We start from the raw sequence: 23,104 nt of genomic DNA, 5'->3' as shown, positions 1-23,104 counted from the left end.
TGCAAAGCCATCTCTTTCTCCTTCTCCTGAGCCAGCAGGACTGGGCTGCTATTGAGAGAGCACACACACACACAAACACAGCGGCTGTGTTATGCAACTGGCCCCGTGTGTGAGGTCTGCCCTCCGCAGTGACTGGAGGGCAGGTGAACGTTGAGGACAGTCAGTCAAGTCAAGACAGACGGACTGCACCAACCAGCCTGCGTCCCTCAATAAGAGTCTAATGTAACACATGTCCTTATAGAGACAAGCAAACTCCACAGGTGGGGTTTTTCGGCCGTTAGCTTGATGATACGTAAATGGGAGTGTCTACTATCTGGGTTCAGCAAGCTCCACTAGTTGTTGAGTCGAGCTAGTTGATTTTTGACTGCGTGCCCCATTTCTTGAGGTGGTGTTTGGGTGAAGTTGTCTATGATTAACACAAGTTGGGTTACATGGAATCAGAATTTAGTGGATCCAAAAAAAAAAAAAAAAGGTTTCTAAAGTTCTTTCCTAGAAACAGTTTTTCAACAGACCATCAAAATCCATTAAAAAAAAAAAAATCAAAGATTATGCTGCTGTTTACTTTAGTCTCAGCATTTTTCTGCAGCCAGGATGACAAAGCAGCTCGATTATAGCGCCACAGGAAATAATGCTATCCGGGCAAAGCATTTAATAGATCATGTTTTAATGAGATTTCTATGCACTAATCAGAGCTACAGCAGCTCAAATCTTCGGCTAAACCTTCCTCAAACACTGGAGCATTTTGCAGCTTGATTCAGTTCAGCCCCGTCTGAGTGACAGGCAGCCAGGCGAGGAGAGAGCCTGCTGGGCTGAGGGGGAAGGAGCGCAGGGCTGGTTGCTGGAGAATGGTGTCCTTGTTGAGCCGTCCGTCTCAACTCTGTGGAAGCAGGCGGGCCTGCCAAAGATAGCCTAATGAGAGACACATGGAAAACAGTATGGCCTGCTCGGCTAATACAACACGCACAGTATGATGACACACTCGAAGTATTGCTCCACACGGCACACATTGTAAAATCTACCAAGTGATCCGGTGAGAGCAAACACACACACACAAGCTTTTGTCATGTGATGGAGCCTAAAGGTCTGAATGTGCCTGCTTTCCAGCAACATGTCAACAACAATACCTCATACGGGTACAGAAACATTAAACCTCACCACTGGGAAAATGTTCTGCTTCATGCTGCCATTGTGTTCGGATAAATGATGGCTATAACTTAAAACTCTGACATGAGCGTGGGGAGAGGGAGCAGAACAGGCATAAAACTGACAACATGCGAATGAGAGCCTGACCCAAGATTCAACTTCAACAGATGTTGCTTCAAAACTGATCCCGTGAGTGTGTGTGTAGAGCTGCGATGATTAATCGATCAGTTGTGAACTACTGAATGAATTGCAAACTTTTTAAATAATAACTTAATTGGTTTGAGTAATTTTGTAAGGAAATAAAATTCTGATTGCTGCTTCTTAAATGTGAATATTTTCTGGTTTCTTTACTCCTCTGTGACAGTAAACTGAATATCTTTGGGCCGTGGACAAAACACACTTGAGGACGTCATCTTGGGCTTTCGGAAAAACACATTTTTCACCGTTTTTGGAAATTTCATGGACCAAACAACTAAGCGATTAATCAAGAAAATAACCGCAAGACTAATCCACAATGACAATGATCCTTAGTTGCACCCTTGTGTGTGTGTGTGTGTGTGTGTGTGTGTGTGTGTGTGTGTGTGTGTGTGTGTGTGTGTGTGTGTGTGTGTGTGTGAGACTGTTCAATCGCTCCATTCTAAAACAGGATGATCAACATTAGAGTTGACTGGTCAACGGCGGACTGGCAGGCAGTTTCTGCTTCAGCACAATGCTACTGTTGAAAGATGAAACACCGGAGCCCCGCGGACAGAGGGCAGGCCCAGGCTGAGGTCAACGAGGACCTGGTTGGATGGGTGTGCCTCGAAAAACACACATCAATCAAGCCATATAACATCATCGCCAGCCCGCCTGATTGGCTGACGGAGACGCCAAGGGAGAGGAAATGCTAAAAATAGATGTGACTGACGGCCCATTTTGGCTTAATGAGCCCATGAGACATCGGTGTGCTGTCCAGGTCCCACCCTGCCTTGATCATGACTGGGGGGGGGGGGGGGGGGGGGGAACTTAAGTACCCCTCCACAAGGCTTCTGTGTGTATTTAACCAAGGCCTACAATATATAACACATGCAGCCTCACATCATACATAACACATACACACGGAACCAGCAGGCTGTTATTCATACGAAGAGAAGCGGCGAAGTGTAAACAAAGTTCTGAATCACAGCGAGGCCTAATCTAATCCAGCTGTGCTGTGTGTGTGTCTGTGTTAAAGCTACAATTTTACCCTCGCCATCAAAACGCTCCTTAGAGAACCAGAAAGTTATATTTAGACTTTATACAGCAGTTAAGACAGGCTCAGGCTGGCTAACCCCACAACCACAAGAGAGGGGAACCAGATCCTTTCTGCTCCAACTGCCAGAGAGCCTAACCTAAATCATCTACCCGTTCTCTCAAGCACAATAACCAGCTATAAGAGCGCCAGCAAGTCGGTCCCATTTTAAAATTAATGGCACAGATCTCTCTAACACATGATCGCTGTTCCAGGGCTATCTGTAGGGAACCAAATAGAAAGCAAATTCAGGTGAAAAAAGGAGCAAAGTCTGTTAAGTCAATGCACTGCAAACAAAAAACTGGGAAAGAAAATGCATCCCTGCCCCCTTGCAAAGGAACACAGTGTCCAAACAAACAGCACTGCACAGCCAAAGGGGCACACAGGAGGATGGGAGGAAAGTTAGGTCAGCCAGACTGACAAGTTCACATCTGGCCTTGTGCCATTTCAGTCTAACTAACTTAACAAACCCAGTAACCAGCAATGTCTACCACTCCTCCCCTTCAGCCAGCTATAGGGAATGGCTATGTGCCATCGCTGTCCCTCTGTCCTCAACTCCCTCCTTCCTCCTCCCCTCCCACAAGTCAAGACTATGCTGTGTGTCTGACTACAGCAGAATCGCTGCCTGCAACAGCAGCACTGTCCTCAAATGTCTCCTACAAGACCGCAGCAGCATAACAAAGAGGGTACATGGGGGGGTCAGATGAGAGGCAGGTCTGAAAATGTCAACTGAAGAATTGACGAATGTTGTCAACCACACTGATCAACAAAAACAGTAGACAGCAAGGACAGGTCACAGAGAGGAAGAAGAGTTACAGGGACTTCGTTAACTACCGATAGAAGAAGCAGTCGCAGCACACCAGAACCCCCATCCAGTCGGTGGTGAAGCAGAGCCGGGGTGACGAGGCTCCGACCCGCAGCACCCTTCCTTCCGTTCACCTCCCCCGTCTCCGCTCCTCGGCTACAGGTGCGGCAGCTCCAGCATAGCACCTTGTGTAATCATGCAGCTACTGAAGCGGCCTCTGACTTTAACGCAGGTGACGCAGGGGAAGGACGGATGCACGGATGGATGCACGCAAGCGGTTCAGGAGAGTCGGCCAAACGTGAAGAAATGCAGTTTCAAAACAAGAAAAATTATTCACCAAACCAGACACACTTCTCTGAACATGTTCCTCTTTCTCTCTCCTTTCCAACTACTGCAACTGCCTGCCTCACTTTCACACTCTTCCTCTCTCTCTCTCTCGCTCTCTCTCTCTCTCTCTCCCCCTCCCTCAGTCACTTGCTGGCTCCCACTTGAAAGGCGGGAAGATTAGCTTGGCAAAAAAAGTCCCATAAACAAACTGCTGACTGCTGGGCAGCACAGGGTGGATGGACTGCAGGGGAGGAAGGGAGAGCGAGATGGAGAGAGAGAGAGAGAGAGAGAGAGAGAGAGAGAGAGAGAGAGAGAGAGAGAGAGAGAGAGAGAGAGAGAGATGGGGGAGACAATCCTCAGGAGGCAGAAATCTCAGCCATCTGTATACATCCTAAACAAGAGCTAAACATCCCTTCTCCACCCATTTCTCACACAGACCAAACACACTGTGTTTGCTACTCCTCCATATTGGAGTCAAAGTCAAATTCTGTCAAACCTCTCTGGAGGGTGAATCAGTGCAGCACGTTGACGGCTCCTGCATGCATTTGCACAGATATGTGACTTAGTTAAAACGGCAGACAGCACTGGACACTGAGGAGAAACTAAACGAACGAATGAACATGCAGCAGGGGATGTACACAGTTTGGTGCGTGTATACAGTAACTGTAGCTCTTCATTCACACAAATGATGCAGCAGTATGGGATGGGAGGGGCTAGCGTGGAGACAAGCCTCCAGGAAGTGAGCCAATCACTGCAGAGCACTGTTGTTGTGATGTGGGCAAATAAGGTGAAGGACATGGAGTGAATCACGGGCCTCGTTACATCCCTTTCTCTCTCCCCTCTCTCGTCCGATAAGAGCAATCACTATCTTTTGCCCTCTGCTATTCACTTCTTTACACATCAAAACGAGCAGACACACACACGCGAGGACTGCAGTGGTCAGGTAGGGGAGCGAGCGTGATGCTGTAATCGAAGGCTGCGGTTGGCGGCGGAATCGACAGACACCACGCACAGGATTAACCGACCACGACGAAGGCAGCCGACGCCGCTGAATGCTGACGCTCAATGTCAAACAGGCCGCTCTGTTCAGAGAAAACAAATGACTGCAGCCTGCCGAGACAAAAGCGGAGCGACGACAGAGGCAGAGGCGACAGTCACCTTCAGAAGACGGCAGTTATGTGGCAACCGCAGAGGGACGGTTGTGCTCTTATTCTGTCACCGACTTATCAAAGAGCTCCTGAGCTGTGGGATGGATTTACCAGCAGCCAGAGCTGGTAGATGTCTCCACCTCACCCTGCTCACACAAACTTCAGACCACACTGCAGGACAACACTGAGCGTCCTCCCTCTGCCACTTCTTTCTGCTCCTGTTCTCTTTGATATAAAAGATGACAAAGACGGACTGCAGCAACCAGGCAAAGCATTTTCCCATCCCATGACGTCATCCCTCCCTCCTCCTCCTCCTCCTCCTCCTCCAACACCACCTCCTCCCTGGAGGCCTGTCACCAAGAGATGCAGCTAACAGGCCTCCTCTTTCACTCTTTAATTACCTCATCCCTCTCACCTGCACACACAGACGTGAATGCACGCTTGCAGCAGAGCACAGACACACGTGACACCATTGCTCACACAATGATGGCAGAGGGGGACAGCAACACCCACCTCGCTTGCACACACTTCCTAAGTGAAAACAGAAAGGCGAGGAAGTGGAGGGGGGGGCGGAGGATAATGCCGATAAGATCGTTCTCGCATTTTTCAGCCGTGTGATGAAAGTGGGTGTTTGGCACTCATTAGCTCCCTTTGTGTTTCAGTGCCTAAAAGTCAGGATGTGGTTTTGTGTGTGTCAAGTACAGCGGAAGGCCAGATGCCTTATTACAAGGCAAAGAGGAAAAGGAGTGCCAGGGGAAAAGTGCAAGAAGTGAAACTGACATTAAATTAACTGTCACTTTCAACAATATGATCAAGTTCTTGTGGGTCTGTGAGTGTGTGTGTGTGTGTGTATATGTGTGTGCTTCCTCAAACTTTTGGGCCTTATCATTAAAATCCAGACAAACAATACAAGCAAGACATCCGCTTTGAGTGAATGCAAGAAAAGCTGTGCGACTTGGTCGGCGGATGGCTGAGAGACAAAGAAAGAATTTTGCTTATAAACTTGTGACTTGGAGAGATAACACAATGAGAGGGAGAGAGAGACTGAACTGCTGGGCAGGGGAAAGACCCGACTCGTGACCGGGTTTAGAACAGGCAGGATATGAATAGAGTCCGTTGCAATCAAGTCATGAGAAAGTGGGTTGGGGGGGGTTGCACATGGTGTGTATCATTCACACTGCTACACACATACAAAGTTGCTAGGTGATGGGGATGGTGAGAGGGGGTATTTCTGTGGAGGGGAAGGAGAGAGAAAGAAAGGAGGAGAAGGGAGAGATCATTTTGCTCTTTTCTAAAATACAAGAGAGGAGACAAAAGAGAGCCCCCCCCCCCCCCCCCCCCCTTAAAGCGAGACAGACAGGTTTCTCTCAATCCAGCCTCGCTGAGAGAACTACACGTGGGCGCCACACTGGTGAAATCAGGGGACCCTTGAATGGAACTGACATTTGAAAGGTCTGATTAGCCCCTCTACTCGCATCAAAATGGAAAAAAGAAGCAATGCACTGGATGTTTTGTAATTATGCATCACTGCAAGTTGAAGTTTTCACAGTAATTTTACATTCAGACCTTAACGATGATCACAATAGGAACCATTGGTGCCACTGCAGCTCGTATGTATGATATAGAAATACAGAAACTTAAGTCTCCTTCAGCGTTGTTGAACAGTTAGAGTAGGGCGTTGAAGAAGAGCCATAAAGTGGGATGAAGACACTCTAAAGTCAGTGGGAGCACCACTGTGAGTGCGTGGAAATATCCCAGAGAAAGTGAACTGATTTCTGAGTTCAGCATATAACAAAACATGCTGCGCCCCCCCTATGAATAACACAGTGCTAAGTTACCGCTGCGCACATTACAGCAGCCTCTTACCTATTTAGCGTATAGGACCCGTTCCTTTTAAACCTCATCCTGGACGACAGGAAGCGGATAAAGAAATCCAGAATTGACGGCGTTTCAGCTTGTTGTCGCACCCGAGAGAAACAAACGCCACCGTCTTTCTCTTTCTCTGGACGGCTGCGGTGCAAACAAACGCGGAACAATACGGAGTTGCTCCTTGCAGTCCTCTCTCACTCCTCCCAACACCTTTATCTTTCTACCGTTTCTTCTCAGACCACCCTCTCCTCCTCCTCCGGCCCCCCTCCCCTCTCGGTTTGGTTTCCGTGGGGCAGGGTTAACGAGTCTTCAGACTGCAGGCGTTTCGAGTCCAACAGACAGAGCTCGTGTCGGAGACGCGCGTGCGGTCCGGAGCGATACGAGAAAAAAAGGCAGCGATATTAACACGGAGTCTGGTGGAGGCTTTATGTCCCCAGCCTCGCTGACGCAAACCACCGCGTTTTTTTACTCCCCCCTTAAAAAAACACCCAAATGAAACTTGAAGCTTTCCTGTCAATGTGTCCACATCTACATCCTTTCCTCCGGCTCGGTTCGGCGACATAAAACCGAACTAAAAGCGACGCTTAACACATGAAAAAAGAAGCATTAAATAGCCATTTACAGACCGGAGGTCCCTTAATGAAAAATGGTTATCGATGCGAGCCAGCGTCTTTCTCCCCATTCACTGGTCCAGAGGAGGTTCTCGTGTTTCAGTAGCGTTTCCTATATGAGGAGCTATACACACACACACACACACACACACACACACACACACACACACACACACACACACACACACACACACACACACACACACACACACACACACACATTTACACATGCACGTTCCTCCATATGCTGAACACAAAGCAGACTCCACCACCCCTGCACAGCTCATGTCAACGCCTGGAGAGTGAGACAGATTTGAGGCTAAGAATAGGGCTGAGGAGCCATTAATGCCATTTAAATCCAAAGCAGCCCTTCCAAGTGTTTGTGTGTCTTCCTAATGGACACAAACACACACTCACTTTACATTTCATGAAACAGGAAGCAAGTAAACATGCCTTACTTCAGGAGGAGACTGCACTGATTACTTGTTAGCACATATCTCTGGATTCAATTAGTGTAGATTATGCAAGAAGGGAAGAAAAGGAAAGGAATTCTGACTGTCTGGACGTTATACTTTTGATGATTACCCATGATTGTGCAGGTGGTTGTTTGCCTGGTAATGATGACTGAATGAATGAACTCCTGACCTTTCACCAGGTGCTGCTGCGAGGACAACAACCAAGTGACTGCTAACAATGGGCCATAATCACTGGCTGGCTAGTAAATAACATCTGTGCTATGCAGCATTTTCAGCATCCTCTCTTGCAAACACTGTGAGAATTGACAATGAAATGAGTTGCAGGAATGTTAAAATGGAGGAAATGATCTGTAGGATGACTCAAAGTGACTTTGAGTAGACGCAGAGGTGACACTGGTATGGCTTTACAACGATAAAGTGCGACCTTTATCTGTGCACCCAACTGCCTCCCTCCAGCTAGCCTCGTGTATACGTGCCCTCAGGGGAAGCAAGCCCGTTTCCCCTGCTGGATGTGTGTACACTACATACAGCTGAGGTGGGGGAAAAGCTCTTGTTTTGTCAAGTCTGGATTTGTATGGTAATAGTTAAAAAAGAAAAAAAAAAAGATTGTGCAGAGGAGTTCTGCAGAAAAGATGGATGGATGGGGAGAAAGGGAGAGTGGGGACATGTTGAACAGAGGGCCAGACCACAAAGAGCGAAAAAATGGAAAGAGCAGATGTGCTTTTCTTACAGCCAACTGAGGAAGCAGTGAGGAGAAGGGGGGATGCAACAAGGGTCCCAGACTGATCTCAAATCCAGGCCTAATGTTTATGGTTACATGCGAATTGTTTTAGTATCTTGAACTTGTCCAGACAACCAAAAAATTAAGTTTTTAGTACTTTTATGAAGCAATCTGTAAGTGATTTGGAGATTTTTTTTTAAAAAAAAGAAGGAAAAAAGGAACTATTTTCCACTGAACGCTTCAAAACTATAAGTCATCTCCATGGCTATAATGACAGAGATTAAAGGACAAATCCAGCTGATCTAAGAGCAAACATTCAGTTCAAAGAATCCTGAGCACCATGTCCACACGCAAAGAGAAATCTCTCATAATAAAATAAAATGTCTCATTAACTTTTGTGGGTCTTGAGGGATTAAAGCAGGGAGAGGTACAAAATGATGAATGCAGGCGTGCGGTAAGTTTAAGAGCATTCAGGTTTATTCAGCATTACATCATGGGAATGCAGTACAGTGTGTGTGTGTGTGTGTGTGTGTGTGTGTGTGTGTGTGTGTGTGTGTGTGTGTGTGTGTGTGTGTGTCTGCTGAGCTTGTTCGATTATTAGGTACACATAGCAGCACTCAGCAAGTATCCAAATGTAAGTACTTGTGCTTGGTCTGAAAAAAAAAGTGGTAAAGAAGTGGTATTGGTGCATCCCTCTTTTGTGTGTGTGTGTGTGTGATTCCTCTACTCACAAAAGCACTCAGGTTTGGTTTTCAATGGCTCTGAGTTCATTTATTACAGTAAGAGCAGCCTGGCGCCAGAAATGCTGATCAATCGCACCACCACCACAACCACCACCGCCGCTGCTGCTGCTGCTGCTGCTGCTGCTGCTGCTGCTGCTGCTGCTGCTGCTGCTCAGTCAGTCACTGCAGAGTTACACAACAGCCACTGGAGTGAAAAGAGGAGGAGGAGGAGGATGATGGGATGCAGGAGGAGGAAGAGGACTACAGGAGGAAGAGGGTTAACAAAAGGTGAGAAGATTCTGGACGCTATGAGTCCGAGTAGAGTCGAAAAAAGGGAGGGTGGTGGAAGGCAAAGAGGGTGAGCACTGCAGACTTCAGAGGCACAATTAGCCTGAGCTTTATTGATGCAGTTCAAAACAACCCCCCCTCCTTTTCCTCGTCCTATTCAGTCTCAATCCATTCTTCCTTCCTGCACTTATTCATCGCCAGCACCTTAACTGCCCCTCGATTTTATTGCTCCTTTTGCATCCCCTTCATTAAGCTAATTTGAGCTTTCTTGCTTCTTTCGCAATCCTTGCTTCTATTCAACCCTCTTTTCCATGCATCCCTCTGTCGCATCACGAACCCATCCCCCCCCCCCCCTCCATCCAGCTAAATGCCTCCCTGCATTCCTCTTCCTGGTGCATGTTGTGCAAGAGTGATGTGAACTTTTAAGTGTGTGTCCATGCATACTAATGGAATCAAAAATGCCAGCCCAATGCATGACACCTCCTCTGTTCCGCCTCAGGGGGAGGATACACATTTTCCCTACGGGTGTTGATATTCAGGAAAAAATAAAATACTCATAAACTCTTTTCACTGCCTCGTTCCCAGTGACAGGGAAGCCTCCAGAAAATAGTCATAGCTGGCTGCGGTGCGGCCGTGGAACAGCCCTGGCCCCTCCACTCCTACACAGGCTTTCCAGGAATATGTTGCACAGAGTCAAATGCTGGACTGCAGTGCACAAACACACAGCACTGGATGGACACACACACACACACACACACACACACACACACACACACACACACACACACACACACACACACACACACACACACACACACACTCTACTGTGGCTCCAGCTACTTGAGTGCATGCATGAGAGCACAGCTTTAGAGAGAGCGTTTCACTACATGCGCCAAGTCCTCCAGCAGAGGTGACAATGACAGAAAGCATACACTCTCATACACGCACACACTTGCTGTAATGCCAAAAAAGACGAATCTTACAAAACCACGTGTGTATTACGCAATTTAACGTACATGAGGTCTTACTGCCAAGCACCAAGAACCTACTGTTTCTCTTGCTCGCACAAATATATGTTCTAGTACACAAACAAACACGCACTGAGCACAGTTAGAGGTATATGTGTGCTGGGGCCAGGCCAAGGAGGTATGAAAGAGCCTATATATATGACCAGGCTGGGCGACGCCGGGAGTCGGTCAGTCTGTCTGTATGTCTGTCTGTGCACAGCCCACATACAGCCCGGTCTATATTCAGGGGACACCAATATAACTCATCATCAACAGGTCTGTTTGTCCATTTAGTCGCCCTATAGGCTTCTGTTGCTGGTCCCTGTCTGTCTCATCTATCGTCACAAAGCTGAGGTAGCTTCCCATAACACAGTGTGAGACTGCTCTCTCAGTATGTCGACATGCATGAGAGTTAAGAGTGAAATAATGTGCTAAATGACAGTGATGTTGACATTTTCTCAAATGTCTCCTGGATGCCCACAAAGGCAAATGTTATGTCTGGATATTTCTGGGCTCTGCACCCAATCAGTATTATCTCGCTGTATCTGGACTGCGTTGCTTTCAATTCAAATTCCAGGAAATGAGATGCAACCCTACCCGTGCACTGATCACTGCTCAGGCATTTTAAGAATGTGAAGTTCAGCACCAGCTTTGGAAAACCATCAAGCTTGCAAAAGAAAAAGTACCTTTTTTTAAAAAAAAAATTCCATTGTGAGGATAATATAGTGGTAGTTATCAATGAAGACACAGACATGTCTTTTAGAGCTGAAATGATTTGTTGATTCATATGAATTAGTTAATCCCGAATCACTTCTTAAAGAAAAGCGGACCAAATTTAAAACTTCTTTTAACCTCTTAAACGTGAATATTTGCAGGATTTCATAGCCATCAACGATTATACACTGAATATCTGTAGCTTTTGGACTGTTGGTAAGAACTACAATGGAACTTTTTCACCATTTTCTGACATTTTATAGAGCAAACAACTGCCTGAATAACAGTTTTATTTCAATTTAAGGAGCCTGGGCATTTTAAAAGCTAATTAGACTACTTTTAAACCTAAATACATTAAGGTTTGGCTACTTTTAGTTCAGCAAAACAATTAAATAAGTGAAACTTTCATTCCTGATTCCTGGCAGTGTGGAAAAGACCATTTAGACTATCATGTGTGAAAGTGTGTCTAAATTTGGCATTCAGATTGTTTTCTGCCTCTCAATATAAACATTCACGGCTGACTTTGCACATCCACCCTGTGACCTTTAAGTCATGATGGACAATGCTTTACTTAAGAGCTCACATACAAAGCTGGAGGTAAAGCACTGGTATGAGGAACTGCTGAAGATGGTGGGACAATGCTGCCACCTGTTGTCTACCAGACGTACTGCACCGCTCATGTGGAGAGAACAGATGAGCGTACTGGCTCTCTCATTCTTCCTTTGAAGGCTGCTTTGCTAAGTGAGTTGTGCTGATGGCTGAGGAGCAGTGATGAGGGAAAGAAGGCAGGCAGGGCAGAGAACCTGCAGGCAGAGGTGTAGGCTGTTGCTGATGTCCTGTTGACTGGTATGCAGTCTGGTATTGCTGGCGTGTGAATAAAGGGTTTGCACCACTCCAGGCAGGGAGGAGGTGAGGACAGAAGATCAAAAAAGAAAGAAAGAAAGAAAAAGACAAGAGAAGGAAGAAGTGGTGCTGATGCCACAGTGACATCTGCTATTGCTGGCATGCAGTTTCACATAGCCAGACCTATCTCCACAGCTCTGCGTCAGCACTGTGGCTAGCATGTGAAAGACATTGAGGGAGAGTAATGAATGGAGGAAGACAAGGAGAAGCGAGGCCTGTGGTGTTAACGAAACCGCGAGGGTGAGTTATTGGCTCTCTGATCACCAAAAGGATCCTTTGTGGAGAAAATGTGAGATTTTTAAGAACATACTTAAAGCATCTGGGCTTTTTCCTCAAAGCATACATGCAGTGAAGAAAAATAAATCCCAGTTAGTGGTTTCACATCAGTGGAAAACCTTAAAAACTTCAAATGAGAGGAGGGGATGAAGACATAAACCATCAGTGTGTCTGGATGACTGCAGCATGCAACCGCCAATAAATCATGATTTGAATATCCAAACATTCAGACCTGGGTTTTCTGGTGAAAAATTAATTATCCCTTAACTGTCACTTGAAATTGTAAAAAAAAATATTCCCTAAAAGAAAACAAATAAATAAATAAAGGAGGCTGCCTCTGCACAGAGAAGAACAGAACTATTGATCTTACTGTCAGCCTCTGGCTGGTGGTGGACTGGTATTGCTGGTTTAATACTGCAGCCGCTTGATACGGTCATGTGATACTGGACTGGAAAGAGCCCGATGCACACTGGGAAGGCCAGCAAGCCATGATTATGCAACAAGATCAGATTTCATGCTCATTGGATCTCTCTCTCTCTTTCCCCTCTAGTAATTCTTTCTCTTTTTCTTCATCTAAACTCTTTCTGCTTTCTATGTACATTTGTCTTTAATCCTCATATATCCATTTTGCTTTTTCCTCCTGTCCCATCACTTAGACAACACACACACACACACACACACACACACACACACACACACACACACACACACACACACACACACACACACACACACACACACACACCACCCTCTCTTGGACAATAGTGAACTCATGTGACCTGCTAAAATCAATATGACTGATCAAAAAAAAAGTTACCTAACTGCTGACAGGTAAGCATTTTGGCCAGTAGCACACTCCTGCCCACTGGGCAGTCATGTGAAGTGGACATGTGCTGCCCTCTTGTGGTAAAAAGTCACCACAACCTAATTCTGTTCACAGCAACCCATCAATTTTTCCTGAAGTTAAGCTGGTATTGTTGGTTGAGTTTTGAGATAACTACATGCATTTTTGATGAATGGACTGAGCTGTGGCCGTGGTATCACTAGCCCAGACAGATGAAAGAGAGCCGAACAGATCCGAGCAAGCTGGTCAAACCAGAACAACTAAGGAGCACCTAAATGTCATTAGGGCAGAGCAGCGCTGAGGCTCAGACAGCCACATAATAACCTACTACAGAGAGCGAAAGGTGGGAACATGGGGTTTTGCTAGGATCCTTTCCTCTTTCACTGTCTACCACAAGGTTCCTAAACACATCAGGATGTTGAATTCAAGGACACTTCAATAACATTCATTTCATTATGATCCCCATAAGTGTCAACAAAACAGAGGCTATCTTTTCCAATCACAACTTTGTTTTACTCATGGTGCGTGTCTAAATCATTTCAGATCTCCAGCAGACGTTCAGAGTTGAGGTGTATTAATAGATCTGGTGTCATGAATCTTCTCAGTAGTTTCATGTTTCTTCATTCATCTTCAGAGGATTTTTCTATAAATACACAGACACTTGTCTGAGGATGCAGACATATGCAAGTCAATGATCGTACTCTCAGCTTTACCGTCGATGTGTCCAAAACATCCTAAAGTGAGGCTTTCTGCAGTCAAATCCCCAAACGACAGAAGCAGAAAAAACAGACAAAACAACACCTTTTAGATCAGTTTCTCAGCTATTTGTACAGCAGTGTTAAGGAGAGCCACCCTGATCCGCATTACCAAACAGAGCTGTGAGCTGACAGCAGCAGGCTGTGAATGACTTAGATCCAAATGCAGAAGACAGGAAAATGTGCACTGACGCTCTTTTTAATGTATTCAAATCTCCAGACCTGCGGTTTTATGAATACCACACAGAAAGTGTGCGCTGAGCACATGTAGCATATCAGAGCAGCTCTGAGCTGATGCTAGAAAAGGCCTTCACCAGGTAGCCAATCACCATCCTGGAAACAGTTCCTGACTTCCATGCATACACTCACAAACATACACTTTCTGAAGTGTGCACTGCACAACTGCCAGCGGTTATGTAACAGCTGGTATGTGCAGTGGTGTGTGTGTGTGTGTGTGTACATTATCCAGCCTATGCACAGCCTTTGAAGACACCAGTGACCTCTAACCACCTTGGACCACAGCTGCTCACCTTTCAGCTGTTAGAGACGCACTTCAGTAAGATAACTCTAATATACCAGCTTCAGCGAAGGTCTCACTGCAATATTAGACAAGAGGAAGGAGCAAATTCCGAGAAGAAGCACAATGAAGAATTCGTCATATCAATTTCCCAGAAACCACCTCACTGCACTGTCATATTAAAAAAAATACAATCACGAAATAAAATGGTCAGCGCTGACAGTGGAGGGGACATGTCGACTAAGCGAGATGGCGGAGGCCGAGACAGACGCGTGCGGGCGGAGACGCCACTCACGTTGCCGATTTCTGATAAAGCGAGCAGAGTGACAGACGCCCAGCTGGAGCCTGCGTGAGGAAAGCGGCGCTTCCTGTGTTTGTGCATCTCACTGTTTGCTTTCCTCCTCAGCGCAAAAACGAGTGACGAAGACTTCCTGCGAGCTGCTGCTGCAGACTCCCTGGCCTGGCAGGGAGGCAGAACAATGAGGAGGAAAGGAGAGCATGTTACAGTACAGGGTGGGACATAAAGGGTGATAAAGGAGTAACATACACCAGCCAAACATGAGGCCGTATGCAAACAGACGCACGGGTACAGGTGCGCGTGAGGACGCACACCCAGGCCAAACAGCAAACACGCAGCCAGAGCACAGATAAGTAAAATAACATCTGACATCAAACCAGGACTATGACCGTCCTTCGTTCAGGAGGCGTCAGCCTGCACCAAAGCTAATTCAATGCAACAAGGCAAAAATTTCCCTAACATGACCACCACCTCACGAGGTTGCTGTGTTCCTGTGATTATGAGAAACGTCCCATCTGCCTGCACTGCATTCCTGCCCCCTCCCCTCCTCTGAGCCCTGAGCAACACACGAACTCACCAGAGCGGACCAAAAACCCCTGACCTACTGTTCCTCCATGAGAGGAAACGGATGTGGGGAATGTCTCTCACTCTCTCATTCTCACTCACTCACGCACACACAAAACAAAACGTGCAAACTGACACATCATCCAACGGCTGAGGACAGAAACGGCTTACAGAGCGGATATCCAGCCCACCACAGTGTATTCACATATAGACGCCTCATGCGGGGCTATAGATAGACGTCCACCACTTCTATCTGTCGCTCTTGTCAAATCCTGGCTTTTGAAGGCGAGTCGGGAAGGTCACAGTGACTGTGTAGTGAATGTGTTAGAAGGAAGCTGTTGGTCAAAAGGGGCATTCCACCTATCCGTAAATTTCAGGGGAAGTCCAATGAAAGACGCGTTATGGGAAATGTGGGATCCAGTGTTTTTAGAGTGTGGTGCTTTCTGGACACTAAAAATTAAGATAACTTTGCTATGGCTGCTTCAGTTTTCACCATTTGTTTTTCAAAAAAAGAGAAAAAAATCCTCACATTTGAGAAGGTAAAAGATGACTGCAACGCTTTGTCCATTATCAGATTGTTGCTGATTCACGGTTGTAAACAGAGCTGATTATTATCGTGGCTCATATCATACATCCGAACCTTTGATCACACTCAGATATTCCAAAAGGGTCCCTCACAGCACCAACAGAGACACCAAACTTCAGAGGAAAATCACAAACCATTTCACTTTGGAAAACGGACATGTTTTGACATGTGGTCTATTAGTTATGTGAACATGGCCAAGCCAATGCTGCACACAGGGCGAGCAGCGCTGTCAGTGACAATGACAAGCTCTAACTTGCAGCATAATAATTAGACAACAGAGAACATTGTTGGCCACATGTCAAAAAGCCTCAACATAACCGGCACTGCCTTGCAGAGGCAACATGAGATACTCTCGCAGGGAGGGGGAGCCGAGGATGAAGAGAAAGGACGAGGGAGAAGATAAAGAGACACGCTATGCAAAACACAGGAGGTCAGGAGTCAGTGCGCGCTTCACAGATCTTCTCCCCCCATCGCTCTTTCTGTGGGCTAATCTCTTCCATCTCACCTCCCCGGGATGGCCAGCTCACTTAGCCTCATTTAACCAGCTAACGGCTGGTAATAAATCAGCAGCGCACTCCTCTCACCTCTAATCTGTAGTAGCCCGCTCTGCTCTGTACACTCCCCCTGATGTATGACTCAGTCCACTCTGGCTTCCAGTGTGAGGCAGCTACTGTGGGTAGAAAACCTCTTTTGGGAGTACAGGTCAGACAGCATGCAGAAAACAAGGCTGGGAAGACAGGGTTGAAGGTAAAGGATGAAACTGGAAAGAAGACAAGAACACAACCCATTTTCTCTGCTTCCCAGCCAGAGTTCAGATGACGTTTCATCAGTGTATTTGTCCAATATGCTTGTCTTGTCCTTTGACACACAAACAGACAGATAGAGCGTGCCTCTCACATTCTAACTTCTAACATGTCATTGACAGGTTGAGCTGGCCGTGATGGTGAGAAGTCTTTCCTTCTTTCCCCTGGCTTCCTGGATTAAACTGTGGCAAAGTGAGCTGCTGGCCTCCCTCCCACACTCGGACTCCTCATAATACCCTCTGCTTGCACGTCTTAAACGCTTTTAACCTAGCTCCTAATGCTTCAGGGCTGTTGGCGTTTATCATAAGCCACCCAGCACAGGGACCACCAGTTAAAAAGACTTTCATAAAGGTCACGTTCAGCAGGTCTGTGGCTCGGAGCACACAGCAAAAATAGGAGAAAAGGCCAGCGTTGTGACATCATGTCAGATGTTGACTGTGTTGTAGTTAAGTTCAGTGTACTCTGTGTGTGTGTGTGCATGAGTGGAACAGCAAATAAACACACACACACCCAGCATGGCTCTCTGTAAGCCACACACACTTCCTCGAGGGGCTATTAGAGGTCTTATAGGGGTCAAATTGTCTATTGTGCATCTTGTGTTCATCAGTCGCAACAGCATGGCTAGTATTGTTATCACCTAAATGCCATCAGGGCAGCGCAGGTGATCCTGGTTTGCAGAAAAAGTTCAAAAGGAGTTGAAAAATAGTACAAAATACACACTCTATTAGAATTTATACAGCTGTCAAACAAGAAAAACACTGCTTCAAATCGTACAACATGAGCTGCAAACACAATCAGTATTTCAGCTGCAAATAAAATACCAGGCAGCCACTACAAACATGGGCAGGGCTGTTGATTTGCATGAACTTTTCCACGTCTATATTGAAGGTAGAAGTTTGACAGCCAGCCACTAAAAACACCAGCTGTTTACACTGAAGCAGCACCACAACCGTCTCCCCATTTACTGCACATTCATACATCAGCATGTACTGTGCAAGCTGGGTCCACAGAAAGATGTGGCACAGAAACACCAACATTTGGTAGCACAAAACACTTGGCTTCAAATAGCACCGTGCCGGCGTTATTATTCTACAAGATGCAATCCCTCTCCATCTCCGGGTGGCCTCCGAGAAGCAGAGCGCTCCAGAGTGACAGAAGCCTTTTTGAATGTGTGTGGCTGAAGGGCTGCAAATAAAATACTCTCACTCATTTCTTATCAGAAAACATGGACCCATACTGCATTAAAACATGAGTAATGAGTCAGCACTCATGTAACACTGGACTACCGACTACTGCGTACTCATGGGTCAGAACTTCAACATGTTGACAGCCATCACGGATCATGTGATTTCATAGAAAGATGGTCTTCGGTGTTGTGTCCAGCCTTGAGCTTTCCTGCCTCACTCATGGGAGGCCGGTCAGCGGCTCCCAGCAGCGGATATGAGACGACCCTGAACACCAGCCCCCTGTCTGTTATCCCTTTGCCTTCATTCCAAGTCAAACTGTTCCCTGGAAAACATCTCCCTCCTCCACATCCTTTTTTAGATGTGAAGCACCTCACAGAGCTGGCTTGTAACACACTCACAAACTGGCATTGGTGTTTAGCAGGCTGCAGCAGGCTGTCAGTGAAGTAGCCTGGGTTCAATCTGCAGATGTAGAGATGTTGATGTTTGCATCTTACAAGCAAAGAAAGTAATAGCTGCTACAATTTGAACGTTTGCTTCGCCTTCAGGCAATGAGTGCTTTTATTCTTTAGCTTTTCTTTTTGTGTGTATAGTATTTAAAAGGCACAACATTTGACTTCATTAATCTGCAAATCTCAACTGTTAATCTGTCAGGTTGCACAGGTTTGAAGCCTCGGCACTGAGTGATAACTGCTGGGTGTGGATCTGCAAGTTTTGCTTTAATTAAACTCAACTCCTCAAAACAAGGACACACCTCGTTTTAACACCCCATATTAGAGCTACACCCTCCCGCTTAACCCCACATGCCGCCAGCTCCCTCCCTCACTTGGCTGTCATGGTGGCAGGAAGCTGAGGAGATGTTCAGGCCACATGTGCAGATCAGAGCAACCCTTCAGGGTCGTCAGCGGACACATATGAAACACATGGCTGCCGGTGCTGGCCTGTCACCTATTAAGCCAGTTCCATCACTGTCTCCCTCTAATCTTACTGACTGCCCCGCTGCTGTTTAATTTCTCGCCTCAACCGCATCCATATGTGCTATATGAGTACGCCTGTAAACACTCTCATGGAGAGATGAAACCTAAAATATTTTCTCTCTCGCACATCTTCCTGTGAGCTGTTGAAATTTGGTCTCTTCCCTTTCTTTGCGCCTTCTCTTCAGCAGGTCAGCCTCCTGTTAAAACCTGTCGAACACAAGCTCACCACACCCTGCTCCTGTGTTACAGCGAGCAGCAGCACAGGACACCTTTCAGTGCCCTGGTTCTTCCTTGACAGAGCAGGCAGGGAGAAAGCCAGTTTTTCTTCTTGCCTTTGGTTTTCTTCTCTTTTCCTGGCACTCGCTCTGCTGTACTGATCACGAGGAGCGTGATTACTATAATGTTGCTGGCAGTGTTACCGAACTGGGAATTTACCTTCTCATTCATGCATTGTGAGCCTTTCAAAGGTAGAAGGCAGGATCGTCTATATTAGTAAAATCCGCTCAAAGAAAGGCGACACCTCCGATTACATCAATGAGCCACAAAGCGAGACAGACAATGAATGGACAGAATAAGAGACACACTGTTTCTGAGTTTAAAGAAATTAGTACAACTTCCCAGTTGGTGAAGCAAAGATTAAGTCATTGCATACGAAAAGGTTTAGAGGGGTAAATGAGGCAAGCAGGATGCACACCACCCATGACATCACCTGGTACTTCCTGTCCAAAATTGCTCAACAGGATGTTAAAAAAATGTCAAGAGCGGCTCCCTCACTCCTTTATGCAAGTAGACCAAGCAAATGCATCTCCATATTGACATCTACCACGTTCGGTATGAGGCTTTGCATTATTATTACTATTTTATTTTTCTATTCTCTTGGCCGTTGTCAGCATGGGCTCTGCTGTAACTCCTGCAGTCCCGCTCAGAGAGGGTATCCATGGCACAGGACTGATCCATACACTGTGCACGCACATCAACACTGCACATACCCATAACAGCCAGGGGGAGGGGAGGGTTGTTGATTAAAGGGGCATGCAGACTTAAGCAGGATGCTGAGGAGAGAAGAAAGTTTGAGAGGAAAAACATGAGGAGGAGGAGGAGTACAGCCTCGAGTTCTGAGATGAACTTGGCTCCCCGAGGCGTGTGTGTGTGTGTGTGTGTGTGTGTGTGTGTGTGTGTGTGTGTGTGTGTGTGTGTGAGCGCGCACTCGATTTGCCTGATGCAACGCAGAGATCTCTAATCCAATTACACTTCAGACCAGCCTAGTGGCCTAGCCTCAGCCACCAAGGACAAACCTAGCAAGCTTATGCCAAAGCTAGCAGCCCACCAGCCCTGCACAGATTTAGCAGCTCACTACGAAGCCTCGCCCGAGGGCGCTGACCACATCTTGGTGAAGAATAAATAAAACCATCCCGAACTAAAGGCTTCCTCCGCCAAGACAAATTAGGTCTCTTATCTCTCTCGTTGAATGATGACCTCCTGCTCTACTGGGCAAACGCTCACAATCTTTTTTTAAGGTGTTGGGATTTAAAACAATGAATGCAAGATCTAGATCCCTTCCTTTCTGACCTGCACACTGCTCTAAACTCCATTTCTCTCTCTCTCTGTCGCTGGCGGCCTGAGCCCCTGCTGTTAAATCTCCCTCTCTGTCCTCTATTGCAGACCTCTACTGTTTCTAATCTAGCTCTCTGACCCTTGTTGAAGCTTCCCATTTATCTCCATATCTCACCAACCGCCTCTGCGCCACTATAGTTTCCCTCCTTCCCTTGCTCTTTACCTGCATTTTCTGTATTCTCAAGCAGCTCTCAACATCAGCTGCCCTCTCTTCCTCTGTTCCTTCTTTTTCTCGCGGATTTTTTTTTTTTCCAATTTGCACTCCTCCAGTACCCCATCTGCCCGTTTTAGTCCTATTTCACATCCCAGCTATCTATCTGATTACCTCAGTTAAGGAAGTTATGTAGTTGGTCCTGTTTGTCTGTTGGTTAGCTGGACGACTGGAAAACTTTTGATCAGATTTTAATGAAGTTTGATAGAAATAAGACAGTTGCGGTTAGGTTTTGGTGCAAATAACAACATCATGTTAGTGTAAGCTTATAAGAGAGGCACCCCACCACATCTGCAATAAAGAGTGTCTCAACTAAGAGAAAGTTATTAATCTTTGGTTCTTCACTAAATTGATCACGAGATGAGATGCATCAGGATATCACTTCATCTCACTTCATGATGGAGTAATTCATCAGAGCAGCACATCGCAACCTCTGGCAGAAAAATCCTCCCTGCTTTTACAAATAGGAAAAGTTCAGGGTGGGGGATGCAAGAGGAAAGTCTGCAGCGCTGATCAAACACCAGACTGATGGTAGTTAGGTAATCACCAGTCGGACACAAATTGTATCCAGCTGAAGTTGTATAAGCAGCTCGTGTTTTGCTCATCAAACCAAAACTGTGGCCGATCAATATGTTAGATACCACAGCAAAACTCTACAGAGGCTCGTGCTCTGACCAGGATTACACGTGAGCCACTTTATTTGGTATTACCACCACGTTTTCATTAAAAGCTTCAGAAGCTGCCGTCTTATGATGAATTGACACAGATATTCTACCCAGAGCTGTGCAACAAAACGATCTCAATAGGTTATAACATTAAAATTTCCATAACTATGACACTTTTTTTTTTACTTATATGCTACAAGTTAGGATCGGTGCTTCTTAGCATGAGCACTGACCATCTGAACTGCGCGCATTTCATGCTGCCCTGCAACGTGATTTTTAATTAGTCATGGTATTACCGTATACCCCGGGAAAATGTGGGGAAGGTTTGATGGTATCAAAATTTGGATACCGCCCAACTCTACATATTGCCCAACCCTTCTTCTACCCAAAGACAAAAGGTATCATTAAAGGTAACTTATAGCCAGAACTGACCCTGACAGGCTGCAACCCGCCCTGAAATAAATGCATCAAACTGTTCTGCAGAGGGTCCCTTGTGGGTGGACGGTAACAACAACCCGAAATCCTGCCGCAGGGGGGTTCAACTTATTTTAGATGATCTTAAGACAGCTCTAGCTGGCAGCGGTCCATGACTGTGATACTCTCTGACAGAACAGTAGCTGCTCCCAGGCCTGTGGAGGTCGTCCTGCTACTGGATGAGCCAGTTAAGTCCAGGATCCATGTGGCAATGTTGGCTTGATCTTAAACAACATGTTTTGACCAATAACAAGATACACAAGGGGAAAGAGAGTGAGACAGAGCGACTGATTAGTCGTGACTGTTCCTGCCCTCTGTCAGTCTCTTCTTTTTCTGAGCCTCTCCATCCGAGTGCAGTGCCAGTTGTGTGCACTGGGCAGGGCTGCCCAGAGCATTACAAAAGAGTGAACACGGTCACAGAATGGTGCCAATCTCCTGCCAAGTAAAATAGAGGCAACACACACACAATGACACCCCAGGCCACGCCAGGAGCAACACAACAACAGTGTGGCCCAAATGAGCAGAACATCTCCAAAGTGAAAGCGAGAGCAAAATGGGTCAGGAGATCAACATATCTTCAAATATCAGGCGCGTTACATAAAAATGAGGTCTACTGTGCGCTAAGTGGTTACCTCACTGTATGCATAAGAGGCTGGTGGTTAAATGTCAGCAAACTGTGCAGTTGACATTGTGAAATACAGCCCTTCCAAGTTTCAGAACAGGTCAGGACCTATTTGAGTGGGTGGAGAAGCTTCACAAACACAGCTCAAGTTTGAGTTGGTTTGCATTTGCAGCCTCTTGATCCATCATAGTGTTGGGTTGCGCTATACTCACAGAGCATGCACTGTCCTCAGGCTTTTGAAACCCCATCTTCACTCCAACATAGCATCAAAAAAAAAAGGGGGGGGGGGGCTAAAATCACCGCACCTAGCAAGAGTTTCCATCTCAAGTGCTCGCAAAAGTGCTTAATACAGCCATGCGTGCATTTAGATTCTCCAATTATCCACTTATGCATATTCAGTGAAAGGCAAACTGCCGAGTCATTCTGGTATCACATTCGTTTCTGGGCCTCTCCATGTCCCTGCCTCTGAGAAAGGGAAGGGAAGACAGGGGAGTAGAGAGAGGCATCTCAAGAGACAAACCAGAGAGTGCGGCAGTATTCACTCAGGAGTGTGTCTATGTATGCGCATGTTCTTGCACCCGGGCTATTTGCCTCCTTAAAAAAGCATTCAATAGAGCCTTTATATCTCCCTCAATGATGCACACTAATGTCTTAAAAACACTCCATGATACAGTATTGCACCTTCAAGCCTGGGGAAGGCTCACTCAACA

At 46.3% G+C, this 23,104-nt stretch overlaps 1 protein-coding gene across 3 annotated transcripts in view; it reads right to left on the bottom strand.

Annotated features, from left to right (window-relative positions):
* The window catches only part of mob2a (MOB kinase activator 2a), a 63,069-nt gene that overhangs the window by 31,205 nt on the left and 8,760 nt on the right, over nt 1-23,104 (bottom strand). Inside the window, exon 1 of one of the 3 annotated variants that reach the window (XM_070972439.1) lies at nt 6,560-7,377. The exons of 1 other annotated variant lie outside the window; for it this stretch is intronic. In XM_070972439.1, coding sequence (XP_070828540.1) covers nt 6,560-6,597 — 38 coding nt within the window. In that variant the 5' untranslated portion in view covers nt 6,598-7,377. Of the gene's footprint in view, nt 1-3,247; nt 3,652-6,559; nt 7,378-23,104 lie in introns of those variants that run through there. One more of the 3 variants, XM_070972440.1, reaches the window with a different exon arrangement.

Source organism: Chaetodon trifascialis, chromosome 10, assembly GCF_039877785.1.
Source record: "Chaetodon trifascialis isolate fChaTrf1 chromosome 10, fChaTrf1.hap1, whole genome shotgun sequence".
Taxonomy (NCBI): domain Eukaryota; kingdom Metazoa; phylum Chordata; class Actinopteri; order Chaetodontiformes; family Chaetodontidae; genus Chaetodon; species Chaetodon trifascialis.
This window is presented reverse-complemented; position numbering and strand designations above follow the sequence as displayed.